The 15,535-nt window shown below is 42.6% G+C and overlaps 1 protein-coding gene across 4 annotated transcripts in view; it reads left to right on the forward strand.

Annotated features, from left to right (window-relative positions):
• Positions 1–15,535, forward strand: part of IQCK (IQ motif containing K) — a 117,739-nt gene that overhangs the window by 75,326 nt on the left and 26,878 nt on the right. For 2 of the 4 annotated variants that reach the window (XM_046666208.1, XM_046666209.1), the window contains exons 8-9: positions 11,970–12,081; positions 14,337–14,731. In XM_046666208.1, coding sequence (XP_046522164.1) covers positions 11,970–12,081; positions 14,337–14,413 — 189 coding nt within the window. In that variant the 3' untranslated portion in view covers positions 14,414–14,731. Of the gene's footprint in view, positions 1–11,969; positions 12,082–14,336; positions 14,732–15,535 lie in introns of those variants that run through there. The other 2 variants (XM_046666210.1, XM_046666211.1) reach the window with 1 other exon arrangement.

Below are 15,535 nucleotides of genomic sequence, written 5' to 3' on the forward strand. Positions count from 1 at the left end.
GAGCTGGGAGAGAGAATGCACAGGGATGGAGCTGGGAGAGAGAATGCACAGGGATGGAGCTGGGAGACAGAATGCACAGAGATGGAGCTGGGAGACAGAATGCACAGAGATAGAGCTGGGAGATGTGGAAAAGCGGTTGAGACAGAGACAGAATGAGATGTCCCAACGTAAGTCTAATAGGAATTCCAGAGGTGACAATAGAATGAATGGAGGCGAGGCACTATTCACAGAGATACTGAGTGAGAACATTACAAAGTTGAAGAAACATGAATCCCGGACTCAATAAATAAGGACATAACCAACCAAAATGCCTCCTGGTGAAACTCTTGAATGCCAAAAGCAAAAAATAAGCCTTAAAGCTATGTGAAGGAAGGCTTACCTGCAAAGGAGAAACAATGAGACTGACTACAGACTTCAAATCAGCAGTAGCATGTGCCAGAAAACAGTGAAGTGTATTATCTTCTAATCCCCAGGGAAAGTAACGTTCAACCTAGAATTATATGCCAACTAAATTACCATTCAAGAGCACGGGCTAAATACATTTTCAAACACCTCTCTCACTAAAAGGACCGCTAAATGATGTACTTCAGTTAGACGGAAATTGACCCCATGAGGAGGCAGTGGGAGTGGGATGCAGGAAACAGTGGCGAATGAGGAAGGTGATAAATCTAAATAGGCACTGACTATTATACACACACACACTAATGGGGGAAAAATGAGGGGAAGCTGAAACTTTAGACAGCAATCGTGAAAGCTGAGAGTGGGAAGATTGGAGTTAAAGCGTTCTAAAGTCCTTGTAATTGTTGGAGGGGGAGGCTGGACAGATTAGTTTTTTATTTTAAGTTGTTTATTATGTTATAACAACATTAAAGAAAGAAAATAGAATGTGAACTGACAAATCAGTAGAGGGAAAAAAATGGAATACAAAAAATCCAGTGCGATAGAAAGCAGGAAAGGAAAAAAAGACATAAAAACATGATAGATACAAAAGGCAAAAACAATCGAACAACTGGGAGAAGATTTTTGCAAACCATTTATCTGATAAGGGGTTAATATCCAAAATATATAAAGAACTCATACAACTCAACAACAAGAAAACTAACAACCCAATTGAAAAATGGGCAAAAGATCTGAACAGACATTTCTCCAAAGAAGACATACAGATGAGCAACAGGCTCATGAAAAGATGTTCAACATCTCTAACTATCAGGGAAATGCAAGTCAAAACTACGCTAAGATATCACCTCACGCCCATCAGAATGGCTATAATTAACAAGACAGGAAATAACAAGTGTTGGGGAGGATGTGGAGAGAAGGGAACTGCTGGCGGGAGTGCAAACTGGTGCAGCCACTATGGAAAACAGTATGGAGAGTTCTCAAAAAGTTAAGAATAGAAATACCATACAATTGAGCTATTCTACTGCTGGGTATTTATCCAAAGAACTTGAAAACATGAATGCGAAAAGACACATATACCCCTATGTTCACTGCAGCATTATTCACAATAGCCAAGACTTGGAAGCAACCAGGTGCCCATCAGGGGACGAATGGATAAAGGAGATGTGGTATAAATATGTACAATGGAATACTACTCAGCCATAAGAAATGATGAAATCCGGCCATTTGTGACAACATGGATGGACCTTGAGGGTATTATGTGAAGTGAAATAAGTCAGAGGGAGAAAGTCAAATACCACATGATATCACTCATAAATAGAAGAGAAAAGCAACAACAAACAAACACGTGGAGACAGAGATTGGACTGGTGGTCACCAGAGGGGCGGTGGGGAGGGAGGAGGGCAAGAGCGGTGATTCGACACGTGTGTGTGATGATGGATTGTAATTAGTCTCTGGGTGGTGAATATGATGTAATCTACACAGAAATCGAAATATAATGAGGTACACCTGAAATTTACATAGTGTTATAAACCAATATTACAGCAATAAAAAAATAAAAAAGAAAAGGAAAGCACTTGCTTCTCACACACAAAAAAAAGCATGATAAATAAAAACAAAGTGAGGCAAGAGAGGTCAAATATGTCACTAATCACGGTAAATGTAAACAGAATAAGCTCTTCTCTGACTTTCAGATTGGATTAAAAAGAAATCTGCCTCTATGCCAGAGGTACAGGCAACACAAAAACGACCCAGAATAGTTGAGAGTAAAGAGATGGAAAAAGATATACAACACAAATACCAACCAAAAGGAAAGTGATCTTGCATTATTAGTATCAGGTAAAGTAGACTTTGAGACAAAAGGATTATCAGAGCTAAAGAGGATCCTTAATGATAAAGGAATCTGGTGTTTTCTATATGACTCAACTTTTTTTAATGCTATTCATGACCCACTAAATTGAATTTACTACTCAGTAATGTGCTACAACCCACCATTTTAAAAACACTGCTCTGGAACACACTTCTGATCCTCCCAAAGGCCCCAGCTTTCTCTTCAACTCCTAGGAGGCGTGCAGCCATACCTCAGGTGAACATCTGTAACACCTCCTCAGTGCCCAGAAATACGTGATATCTATGGGTTTTTGTAATTAGTTCCTAAAGACAGTAAGGAACACCCATAACCACCAGAATGAGAAACCAAGTTTTCTTTTGTTTGCCAAAGATCTGAGAAGAAATCACAAAACTTACAGAGAGAAAATTGAGTTCATGAGAAAGTTGGGAACTCTGCATATTTCATTAGGTAATTGAAAGAGGTTTGGCAAACATATATTCTCTTTATGTTGAAATCCGCTTTTCTTGAGGATAAAATCCTTCAGCAGAATCATTAGTATGTTGAATCCTGGCGAACACGTAGAGAGAACCTTCTGGGGCAACTCGCACCAAGTTGGAGGTTCACTCTTGTGAGCATTACTGAAGGGCTGTCCATTAGTCACTTCTCCAGTGTCTTTCTAGCAACTGTAATATATTAGGTATTTTCCTCCAAAGCAATTAGAAAAACTCCAGGGAATCATCCAGAGAGGATGGCCGTTGCTATGTTTTTGTCTGTTTTGCCAAGAAGCAAGGAAAACAACTGAGCTAAGAGGAGTTGAGAGGTAGAGATCTGTGAAGGGTAGTTTCAGAGCCCCAGGAACCCTTTTTCCCTGCCGGCAATCACCACCTCACAGCCTCAGTTCCTCTCTTCCAGCTGACCTATGCCTAAAGTCACTCAGTTATAAAATCATTTATGAATAATAATTTGTAAACCCTTGTGAGGAGGTCTCACTTTCAATTTTATGAAACATTGGCTCTTCAGCCACTTGGTGCCATGTCCTAACAGCAGTTGTAGGATGCAACCTCAGAGCTGAATTCAGATTATTCTCATTACTTTATTAATTGATTTAAGAAATTATTACACAGTGAGAGAATATTATGTGCCAGATGATATCTCATCTTGTTTTCACACCAACCCGAGGAAGGAAGTATTTGTATTATCCCCTTTTTACAGATGAGGAAATCAAGGCTCAGAGAGTTTAAGTAACTTGCGCAAGGCTTCTCAGCTTGTAATTTGCAGAGCTGAAATTCAACTTTAGGCTCTCTGATCCAGAGTTGGCTTTCTTAACCAATATGGTACCCTGTATTGGCTTTCATCGGAGTAATATATAATTAGAAGAATTTGATGGGTTCACAGGCATTTTTTAAAACATTCACATCCACATAATGGAGTTTTCTTCCTAGTCTCACCCAAAAGTCAATCACACAGTAACTTGTATGATGCTCAGTGTGCCTATCTTGGGAGAGCAGATGGAAGCCACATGGTAATTTAAAGAAGTAAAAGTAGAAAGCCACTGATGAGGGAGTCTTTGTTTTGCAATGGAATTGTTTCCGAGTTAAACATTACGCTGCACTCTGTGGTATTTGCTGATCGGCACAAGCACCACATTTAAATTGATTCCCTAATCATGACGATAATGACCAGGATTAGCCCAGTTCAATGGGTGCATGCTTTCCCCAGGGCTCACAAAAGCCTTCTCCAGGGATCCAGGCTTTCCTGGTCATGAGAAGTTCACTAACGAGGCTGCTGCTGGGCAATAGCAGTCCCCAGTTCGAACTGAAGGATATTAAGGATAAGATGAAGGGTCTCTCTGGCCAAACAGAGGAAAATCATGCTAAACTGGTCAGCAGAACTCTGAGATCGACAGGCTTCCCAGAATGATGGGGAAATGGGTGTTTTTGCGTGTTGAATATTTAGGTAATTGAGAGTTCAAGGGGTTGTAAGAAAAATTGTTAAAGAACTCTTGTTTGCCTTTTAAATTTTAAGCCTGTTACTTAAAATTTAAACACTTAGATTCCTAAAACAACATATGCTCATTGTAAACACAGCAAATGATCCAATCCAGAAAAATTTGGAGGAAAAAGTGGACCCCCTCCCCCGTTTCACTTCCTCCCCAGAGGAATGCACATTCCCTGCGTATCCTTCCAAACTTTAAGAGTAAGCCAGTTGTAAAGAGAGGGTTTGACTATGATAGAACCTAGCCAACTGGCTGATTGTAATGAGTGTTATCCTTTCTTTAGTGATTCAGAAGATCCTTCGGGTTTATTCTCGTGAAGGGCATCAGTTATCGCAGTGCAGAAATGTGGGGATTTCTGTGTGTTTGGATCCCAACAAACAGAAGCTTGTGGGAAAGTTGTGGATAATCCCCTTTTCAGCCCTCCAGGAGGGTCTGGGCTTGCTCAGACCACAGCTGATCACCCGCCTACCCAGAACAGAGAAGTCGAAGGTGCCTAATCTTCGGGACCTAAGACTTTAGGAAATCCTGTAAAAACATTGGTTTGTAATTTAAAAGATTTGGGGGATTAATGTTCTATGATGTTAATATAGGCCTGATTTTACTCTCTGAAATTTGCTCTCTGAACTTTATATATATATATATATATATATATATATATATACAGTACTTTATATGTATAAATTTTAAATATATGTATTTATAAATTGTGTATTTTCTTTTTCTTTAAGCAAGAGTAGCTTCCATTTCTAAGTTCAGCAGGAAACAGTCAGTCATCTTTATTTTGGAAAAAAAAAAATCTCTTGAGTAGTTTTCTTAAGACCAGTAAGGCACCCCATGCCTGGGAGAGGAAGTAATAGGAAGGACTTTATTTTTCTTGAGTTTGATACGGCCAGTCCTCCAAATTCTTCTTGTGAGTAGAGCTCTGGGGTACATGAGGTCAATTTGCATAAGGAAACTAGGAACTTTCTGGAAGGGAAGGGGTTGAGATCACCCCAACCCCAAAATTTCTCCCGAAGATTCCTGGTTATAAAAGCATGTGGGAGGACCCTTCTGGAGGACAACAGGACTCAGGAAGCCAATCCAGGAAGATGAAAGGTTAAAGGATGTTCCTGACTGCAAGTTTGTCGAGCCTGGACTCCCCACCACTTAAATGTGGGTGTTCTTGCTTTGAAATTAAATAAGAAAGTACTTCCATACTTTACAGATGGATCTGGATCTACATACCTTTTGTTGCTGCTTGGTCGTTTCTTTCAAATTCCACAAAGGCGAATCTCTCTGGATTTCCAGGAGATTTAGAATGCGGTATACTCATCTAAACAACATGGCCACATTTTCCAAATACTCTTTCAATCCAGCTGTGATGAACATTTTTGGAAGTAATTCACATTCACTAATTCACTAAGTAATTCACTAAGCTTTATTTATATTTCTATACCTTATTTAGAAGGTCAATAAATTTTAACTTAAAGAAGAAACCCACTGTGGGAATAAAATTGAGAGTTCAGAGATGAACCCGTACATCTGTGGTCAATCTGTTTTGGACAAGGGTACCGTGACTATTCAATGGGGGAAATAATAGTCTCTTCGACAACGGTGCTGAGAAAACTGATGTCCACGTGCAGAAGAATGGCTGGACTCCCACCTTACTCCTTATACAAAAATTAACTCCAAATGAATCAGAGAGCCAAATATGAGCTAAATCTGTACAGCTCTTACAAGAAAACATAAAAGTAGGGCTGGCCCGGTGGCGCAGCGGGTAAGTTTGCATGTTCTGCATCTCAGCAGCCCAGGGTTCACTGGTTTGGATCCTGGGTGCGGACATGGCACCGCTTGGCAAAAGCCATGCTGTGGTAGGCATCCCACATATAAAGTAGAGGAAGATGGGCATGGATGTTAGCTCAGGGACAGTCTTCCTCAGCAAAAAGAGGAGGATTGGCAGTAGTTATCTCAGGGCTAATCTTCCTCAAAAAAAAAAAGAAAACATAGAAGTAAATCTTTATGATCTTGGATTCAGCAATGGTTTCTTAGATATGACACCCAAAGCACAAGCAATAAAAGAAAAAATAGATAAATTGGACTTTGTCAAACGTAAAAACTTTGTGCATCAAAGGACACTATTAAGAGAGTGAAAAGACAGCTTACAGAATGGGAGAAAATATTTGCAAATCATATAGCTGATAAGGGTCTAGTGTCCAGAATATATAATGAAGTCTATGACTCAGCAATAAAAAGACAATTCAATTTTGTGAAGGCCGAGGACTTTAATAGACATTTTTCCAAAGATATGCCAGTGGCCGACAAGCACATGAAAAGATTCTCAGTGTCATCGTCATTCAGGAAATGCGAATTCAAACCACAACGAGATACCACTTTACACCCACTAGGATGGTTATAATAATAATAATTTAAAAAGTAGAAAGTCACAAGTGTTGGCAAGGATGTAGAGAAATTAGAACTGTCAGATATTACTCGTGGGGCTGTAAAATGATGCTGCCACTGTAAAGGACCATCGGTGGTTTCTTAATAACCTAATCATAAAATGACCACATGACCTAGCAAATTCCACTCCTAGGCATATGCTCAAAAAAATCGAATATAGGTGTTCAAACAAAAACTTGTACACAAGTGCTCATAGCAGCTCTATTCACAATAGCCAAAAGGCAGAAACAACTCAAATTTCCATCGACTGATGAATGGATAAACAAAATGTGGTAGAACTATACAGCGGAATATTATTCAGGAAAGAAATACTCATACAAGCTACAATGTGGCTGAACCTCTGAAATATTATATGCTGAGTGAAAGGAGACAGACACAAAAGGCCATGTATTATATGATTCCCTTTATATGAAATATCCAGAATGGGCAAATCCATAGAGACAATGGATCTAACGACAGAAGAGACTATGGACACTGGTGGATGCCACGGGCTGGGGGGAGGGGAGAAGGGGGAGTGGCCGACTGCTTAATGCATGTGGAGTTTCATTTTGGGGTGATGAAAATCTTCTGGAACTAGATAATGGTGACGGTTGCACAACATCGTGAATGTACTTAATGCCACTGAATCGTACACTTTAAAATGGTTAAAATGGTAAATTTTATGTTACATGTATTTTACCAGAATTTTTAAAAATATTGGGGTTACTGGTGACTCTGATGAAAATCCGGTGGGAGGGAAGGGCAACAAGATTCCTCAAGTCCAATTGCTAAGAGAGAAGGAAGAGATAGATTCCCTATTGATGGGGGCGGGTGGGGGAGAAGGGAATGATAGTTCTGGGGCCGTGAGGTGGGTGATGGTGAAACCCGACTCAGTCTAGCCCTTTTTGGGACTGTGTGTCCTGCGGGGTAGATGTGTTTCTGTTGTTAGTGCTGTTGAGTTGATTGACCCTGTGTACAGCAGAGCGGAACCCTGCCCGGTCTTTTTGCGCCATCCTCGCACCTTCTGGCGCTACATCAGACAATGTTTCACTGCTACTCATAGGGTTTTCATGGCCAGTTTTTTCGGAAGTGGGTGGCCAGGTCCTTCTTCCTGGTCTGTCTTAGTCTGGAAGCTCCACTAAACCTGTCCACCATGGGTGACCCTGGTGGTATTTGAAATACAGGTGGCACAGCTTTGAGTATCACAGCAACATGCAGCTGCCACAGTATACAACTGACAGACAGGCGGTATGGTTCCCAGACTGAGAAATGAACCCAGGCTGTGGCTGTGAGAGCGCAGAATCTTAACCACTAGACCACCAGGGCTGGCTGGTGGATGTGTGGATGACGATAAAACGTGGAAACTCAAAGAATTGCAGGATCACAGTAGGAAGCCTGGATCCCAATGACCAGAGTAGGAAGTCTTAATACCCAACAGTGGTCTAAAAAAGCAGGAGGTTGGGCCCTGGTTTTGTGGCATCACCACGATGAGCAGAACTGGGGAGTAGCCGGTCCCTCTAGACCAGCTCCTGACTGTGAGCCCAGCTGGTCTGAGCTGTGGCTTCAGGAAGAGGAGAGGAGCAGGCAGGCTGCGCCTTTGGGCACCCAGGGTCCCTGCATAGACAGGAGAAGGCCACTGCCTCCAAAGGGATTCCCTGGTCTTGGCATGCGGTGTGAGACCTCCCAGTTCCACTTGGCAATTGCAGTAGAGGCAACTCTTCCCCTAGGATATAAAGCTTTAATGCTTTAAATGAACAGATCCCGTTCAACAAGGAACCCCCCAAGGTGGCGATGATTACTCGTTCATCTAAAGAACTGAGTCAGGAAGCCATATCATGGGGACATGTTTCTCAAGGTGTCTCACAGCATTCTTTTGGGGCTTTAACTTATCTTTGAAAATAAAGTTGACACACATCCACATATATAAAGCCACTCACTTCCTGTCTTGGAATCTACCCTGGGGGGAGCGCCCCCTCCGGCCAGTGGAGGAGTAGGAAGAAGAAGCAGGAGGGGAAGGGTGTGCGCGGCTGTGGTTTTGCTGTGCCTCTGCTGCCCTCTCACCTTGGAGTTCCCAACCCCCAGGACGTCTCATCCCCTGCGCCTTTGCACAGGCCGGTGTCTCTCCAGGAACGCCATCACACTCCACGGGCTTCTCCCCACAGCTAACTCCAGTTCATCCTTCAAAACCCACCCAGAGGGCATCTCCTCCATGGGATGTTCTGACCCTCCAGGCTGCGTCCAGTGCCCCCTCAGGGTTCCCTTGTCCTCACCGATAGCCTTACTCTTACCGCATTATATTGACCTTCGTCCTGTAGACTCCATCTCCTGCTGGGCTCTGAGTCCCTAAGTCCAGGGCAGCTGGAACAGTCTGCCTACATTTGAATCCCAGCTCCGTCATCTCTTGGCTTGGTGACTCAGCAAGCTGCTTAAACTCAGTTTCCTCGTCTGTAAAATGGGGATAATCATTCTTGCCTCATGGGATGGTTAAAATCTGTAAAGCACTTAAACTCTGCCTGGGACGTGAGTGCTCAATAAATATGAGCTATGGTGATACTAAAATAAAACTAATACAAAGAATTAACGTTATCATTAATAATCTCTTTATTCCCAATGTCTAGCACAAAGCTCAGTAAGCAGTGGGCACTCAGTCAGTTGGTGTTAAACGGGACTGTGGTTAATACATTAGCTGTGATTAATCTAGACGTGTGCTGTCCAGTACAGTAGCCCCCAGCTGTATGTGACTATTGAGCACTTGAAATGCATCTGGTCCAAACTGAGATGTGCTGTAAGCGTAAAATACACACCAGATGCCGAAGACTTAGTGTGGAAAACAGAAAGCAAAATAGCTCATAAATGATATTTTTATATTGATTACATGTTGGAATGATATTATTTTGGATCTGTCAGGTTAAATAAAACGTATTCTTAAAAATAACCTCACCAGGAACTATTAGAGACAATCAACAACTACAGCAAAGTTGCAGGGAATAAAATCAACATACATAAATCAGTAGCATTTCTATATGCTAACAATGAACTAACAGAAAAAGATCTCAAGAACTCAATCCCATTCACGATCACAACAAAAAGAATAAAATACCTTGGGATAAATTTAACCAAGGAAGTGAAAGATCTATACAACGAAGACTACAAGACCTTCTTGAAAGAAATCGACGACGACATAAAAAGATGGAAAGACATTCCATGCACATGGATTGGAAGAATAAACATAGTTAAAATGTCCATACTACCTAAAGCAATCTACAGATTCAATGCTATCCCAATCAGAATTCCAATGTCATTCCTTACAGAAATTGAACAAAGAATCCTAAAATTCATATGGGGCAACAAAAGACCCCAAATTGCTAAAGCAATCCTGAGTAAGAAAAACAAAGCTGGAGGCATCACAATCCCTGACTTCAAAACATACTACAAAGCTACAGTAATCAAAACAGCATGGTACTGGTACAAAAACAGGTGCACAGATCAATGGAACAGAATTGAAAGCCCAGAAATAAAACCACACATCTATGGACAGCTTATCTTTGACAAAGGAGCTGAGGGCCTACAATGGAGGAAGGAAAGTCTCTTCAACAAATGGTGCTGGGAAAACTGGACAGCCACATGTAAAAGAATGAAAATCAACCATTCTTTTTCACTATTTACTAAAATAAACTCAAAATGGATCAAAGACCTAAAGATTAGGCCTGAAACAATAAGTCTTCTAGAAGAGAATATAGGCAGTACACTCTTTGACATCAGCTTCAAAAGAATCTTTTCGGACACCATAACCCCTCACATGAGGGAAACAATAGAAAGAATAAACAAATGGGACTTCATCAGACTAAAGAGCTTCTTCAAGGCAAGGGAAAAAGGATTGAAACAAAAAAACAGCCCACTAAGTGGGAAAAAATATTCACAAGTTATTTATCTGACAAAGGCTTAATCTCCATAATATACAAAGAACTCACACAACTCAACAATAAAAAATCAAACAACCCAATTACAAAATGGGCAGGGGACATGAACAGACATTTCTCCAAAGAAGATATACGGATGGCCAATAGATACATGAAAAGATGCTCATCATCACTAATCATCAGGGAAATGCAAATCAAAACTACACTAAGATATCACCTTACACCTGTTAGAATAGCAAAAATATCCAAAACCAAGAGTGACAAATGTTGGAGAGGCTGTGGAGAAAAGGGAACCCTCATACACTGTTGGTGGGAATGCAAGCTGGTGCAGCCACTATGGAAAACAGTGTGGAGGTTCCTCAAAAAGTTAAGAGTAGAAATACCTTATGACCCAGCCATCCCACTACTGGGTGTCTATCCTGAGAACCTGAAATCAGCAATTCCAAAAGGTCCATGCACCCATATGTTCATCGCAGCATTATTCACAATAGCCAAGTCATGGAACCAACCTAAGTGCCCAGCAACTGATGATTGGATAAAGAAGATGTGGTATATATACACAATGGAATACTACTCAGCCATAAAAAAGGACAAAGTCGTCCCATTCACAACAACATGGATAGACCTTGAGGGTATTATGTTGAGTGAAATAAGCCAGACAGAGAAAGATGAACTCCGTATGACTCCACTCATAGGTGGTAGTTAACATATGGACAAAGAGAACTGATCGGTGGTTGCCAGGGGAAAGGGGGGTGGGGGGAGGGCACTAGGGGTGAAGTGGTGTACCTACAACATGACTAATAATGATGTACAACTGTAATATCACAAAGATGTTAACTTTCATAACCTTAATTAAAAAAAAACAGACATTAAAAAAAATAATAATAACCTCACCAGGGGCCAGCCGTGTGGCCTAGTGGTTAAGTTCAGCATGCTCCACTTGGCAGCCTGGGTTCGCAGGTTCAGATCCTGGGTGTGGACCTACACCACTTGTCAGCCATGCTGTGGTGACGACCCACGTAAAAAACAGAGGAAGTTTGGCACAGATGTTAGTTCAGGGTGAATCTACCTCAGGAATAAAAAAAAAAAAACTCACCAGTTTACTTTTACTTTTTAAAACAAGACTGCGAGGAGATTTAAAATTACACATGTGGCTACATTATATTTCTATTGGACAGCACAGATCTAGAATGTTCTCAACCTACCCTTAGTTTAGCAAATCTTCCCATGACCTCATTTATGCTCAAACATTCTGTAAGCTGTAGGAGTAAAGCTAATTCGTTTAGATCAATGATTCATTTACAATGAAAAGTACATCCAACTGGTTTGTAAAGGGTTTTCCATGCAGGGTTAACAAGCTATATAGAAGTATGTGGAAAGGGAACTAAGCTTTGTGGGGATTTTCCAGGTTCGCTGTGATCCTGAGATTCAAGAACTGCGTCAGTGGCAGAAGAAACTACGTGAAAACAAGCACATTCACCAGCGAGTCCGAATTTTCTGGGCCAAACAAGAACAGAAAGGTCAGTTGCTTGATTCATAGTCGTTAGTTTAATCAGAAAAAGCCTGATTTCAGCTGAGGCTCAAGAAGGACGCCCTCTGAGGTTTTAGAGGGTCTTTGTGTCTGCAGGGAACTCAACTGTGCATGAGGGAAGTGACTGCGTATTAAGACGCTGCTCTGGAATGACAGCGGTGATGTGATATGATTTACAAGGCCATGTCCCTCACTCAGGGACAAATTCAGAGTCATCTTGTGTCTGCAGGTGTCTTTTGTTTAAGCTACAAGACATCAAGAATAACCCATCATTTTGGAAACAGGGTGTCTATCAATGTGATGGGGAGTTATTCTTCTAAGTTGTTGATTGTGTGTCTGAAGTGAAATGGGGTTTTATGCTTGTCCTGCCCCTTTTTGCGAGACAAAAAACACACACACAGGGGCTGGCCCCGTGGCCAAGTGGTTAAGTTCGCGCACTCTGATTCGGCGGCCTGGGATTTTGCTGGTTCAGATCCTGGGAGCAGACCTAGCATTGCTCATCAGGCCATGCTGAGGTGGCGTCCCACACAGCAGAGCCAGAAGGACCTACAACTAGAATATACAACTATGTACTGGGGGGCTTTGGGGAGAAGAAGAAAAAAGAAAAAAAAAAGGAAGATTGATAACGTGTTAGCACAGGGCCAGTCTTAAAAACACACCCACACACACATCACAGGACAAGGAAACAAGCACCCACCACCTGTCATGTGCAAGTGTCACCATTTTGTCCTATTTATTTTCCTCTTATTTTTAGACTAATTTACTACATATTCGCAGTAGGAAAATTAGAAAAACAATAGCCAAAAAAGGGGAAAAACCCCAGAAGTCCCACCACTGTTAATATTTTGGTACACATCGTGCTATACATTTTCCAGTACAAAGAGATGCAAATAAATACATATTGATATTTTATTAAAAATGAGATTTTACATTCTGTTACACATACATCTGTACATTCTGTCCTATAATCTACCTTGTCACTGAACGCACTCAGAGTGTCATTCCGGTCAACCACTAGAGCGGCATCGTGAGGTTTAACGGCTGTGTGGTGCGGACTTAGCACCATTTATATAACCAACAGCGTGGAAGGAGAATTGTGATATATTATCAAGTGGAAAAAATTGCCAAACCTTAAGTTTTCATCCACGTTAAAAATGCGTACATGGAAACACAGAGCTGTCTAAACGTCCTGGAAGAATACCTTCATGGTCGCGACCTTTAGGAATTCGGACTAGAGGGGAGGAGGCACGCTGTGGGAATCTTTTAAATCAGCACACACGAGTTTACAGTTATGAAAACCCATGAGAAAGCCTCTCTCCCTCAGCAGGCTGCAGGCCATGCATACTGTGGGTCCTCTTACCAACCCCCCGACGCCGTACCTGCGCCCTTTCGCTAGGCTGCAGCTTTCCAGTCTCTTTTCTGCTCTTGCCACATGCCGGCGCGTTCCTCACCTTGGGGACTCTGCTTTATCTGTTCCTTTCCTGCCAATCGCCCTTCCCCAGCTCCTTCTCATCCTCCACGCCTGGGCGTTACCTCCTCAGAGGGGCCTTCCCCAGCTGCCCGATTGACCAATTTCAACATGGTGGGGTCTAAGCAAAAGTCTTCTTTTCCCTCCAGAAACTTTCTTTAACCCTGCTCTCTCGATGCTCCCTGTCAGCCCCTTCATGGCCTAGTGGGTGATTTCATGTCTTCTCAGTATGTTCTAGTTTCATGAAGCCCAGTCTGCTTTAAAATCGCAATCTCAGACCCAACTTAACGCTTACCCACCCGCCTCCGCCCTGCATCAGTGGGGTTGGGGGTGGGGGAAAGAACTGTCTGATGTTTCCCACTCCCGCCCTTCCTTCTTCTGTGCCCCGCCCCGTTCTCCTTCAGTGGGTTAGGGGAGAAGGAGGGAGACGCAGAGGCGCATCCATCTCTTTACTTTATGCCGCCATGCTCTCACGGCTGTTGCTACCTCTCTGGCTGAGACCGCTGGGCCATTCTCGGGAGCAGGCATCCCCGTGCTGGCTCTGACTCACCCATGTTATTTGAGTTCTTCCTCATGGGGGACAACAGGTGGCACAACTCCCCTATGGGGATCTGGCTCTGGCGCCACCTCTTCCACCCCGCCCCCCAAATTCCACCTCTGCCAGTCCACTCCTGGCCTTTTGCTCTTGGGTGTCTCGTTACCCAAAGGCCAGCCGTGTTGGGTGGGGCATTGGAAAGATAGTCCAAGTTACCTCTCAGCGTCCCCTTGACCCACAGGCAACCAATGGCGGACATGCAGACTTCTCCACTGCCCTCCTTGCTCTGCCCCAGCGTGTCTCCCCAGGTCATACTGAACCTGCTCGTGTGGGCACAGGGGAACGAGCTGTGGAAACTGCCCTCCAAGCAGGTGTCCAACCAGGCGAGGAGACGCCCCAGTCTTTCTGAGTGCTTCTCTTGGATCTTCCCCCCTTGCCTCAGGGCTTGGGTCGGGGTGAGCGCCCACTCTTATCTAAGAGAGGAGAAAAAAGTACAGCACTCGCCTCTGGGCCAGCACTTCTCAATCTTTTTGGACTGTGCCCCATAAGAAATAGTTTTATATCACAATCTAGTACATATGAATATACAGATGATTTATATACCTAAAACAAAAGTTTTAAGAAAAATTCTGTTATTATGTGTAATACCCTCTGGCATTTTCTATTCTATTTAGTTTTTTGTTGTTGTTGTTTTAATGCTGGATGTGACTCAGTAAATTGATTTCATGGCCCGTGGTTTGAAACATACTGCATTGGTTCATTTCTCCACAGTGCCTATGATTTCTTCTCCTGCTTTCCTTCCTGCAGCCATCTATTTAGGTGACAGTTGGTTCCCTTCTTCATAAACAGTGGTTCTCAATATTGGCTGCACATTTGAATCACCTCGGGAACTTTCTAAAAATACCAAAGCTATGGACTGGAAATTCTAGAAGCAGTGAGCATTCCTAGTGCCCGGATCTTGGTTTCTAAGTACCCCTCATTCTAATGGAATCAGGAGTCTTTAGAGAAATGGCTGATTCTAGGGCTGAAGCCAGGAAAGGAGAAGATGAGCCTAGAACATCTTATGCCAGAAGATAAAGAAGGCTCAAGAAAATGTGGGGCCCCGGGGAAAAAAACCGCCCCCCCCCCCCCCCCCCCCCCCCCCCCCCCCCCGGAGGGGAGACTCACTGGGCAAATCTAGGACAATTTAAGTGTCAGAGTTAACAGTGACAGTAATGAATTGTAACTCATTGACTAAAATAAAATCCAAATGTGCATATGGATACAAAGTAAATTAAAGAAAGAAACAAATAAGTGAGGGAGAAGAGGAAGCTTTTCCTTAATTAGCATGCCACCTTATACATTTGGAAGGTGTAATGAAATTTAAAAGGCAGTATTCTGTAACCATATTACAGCTGACATAGCTGACTCAGGCAAGAATGATCAATATGAGGCTAAACC

This window comes from Equus quagga, chromosome 7 (assembly GCF_021613505.1).
Source record: "Equus quagga isolate Etosha38 chromosome 7, UCLA_HA_Equagga_1.0, whole genome shotgun sequence".
In the NCBI taxonomy this organism is placed as follows: domain Eukaryota; kingdom Metazoa; phylum Chordata; class Mammalia; order Perissodactyla; family Equidae; genus Equus; species Equus quagga.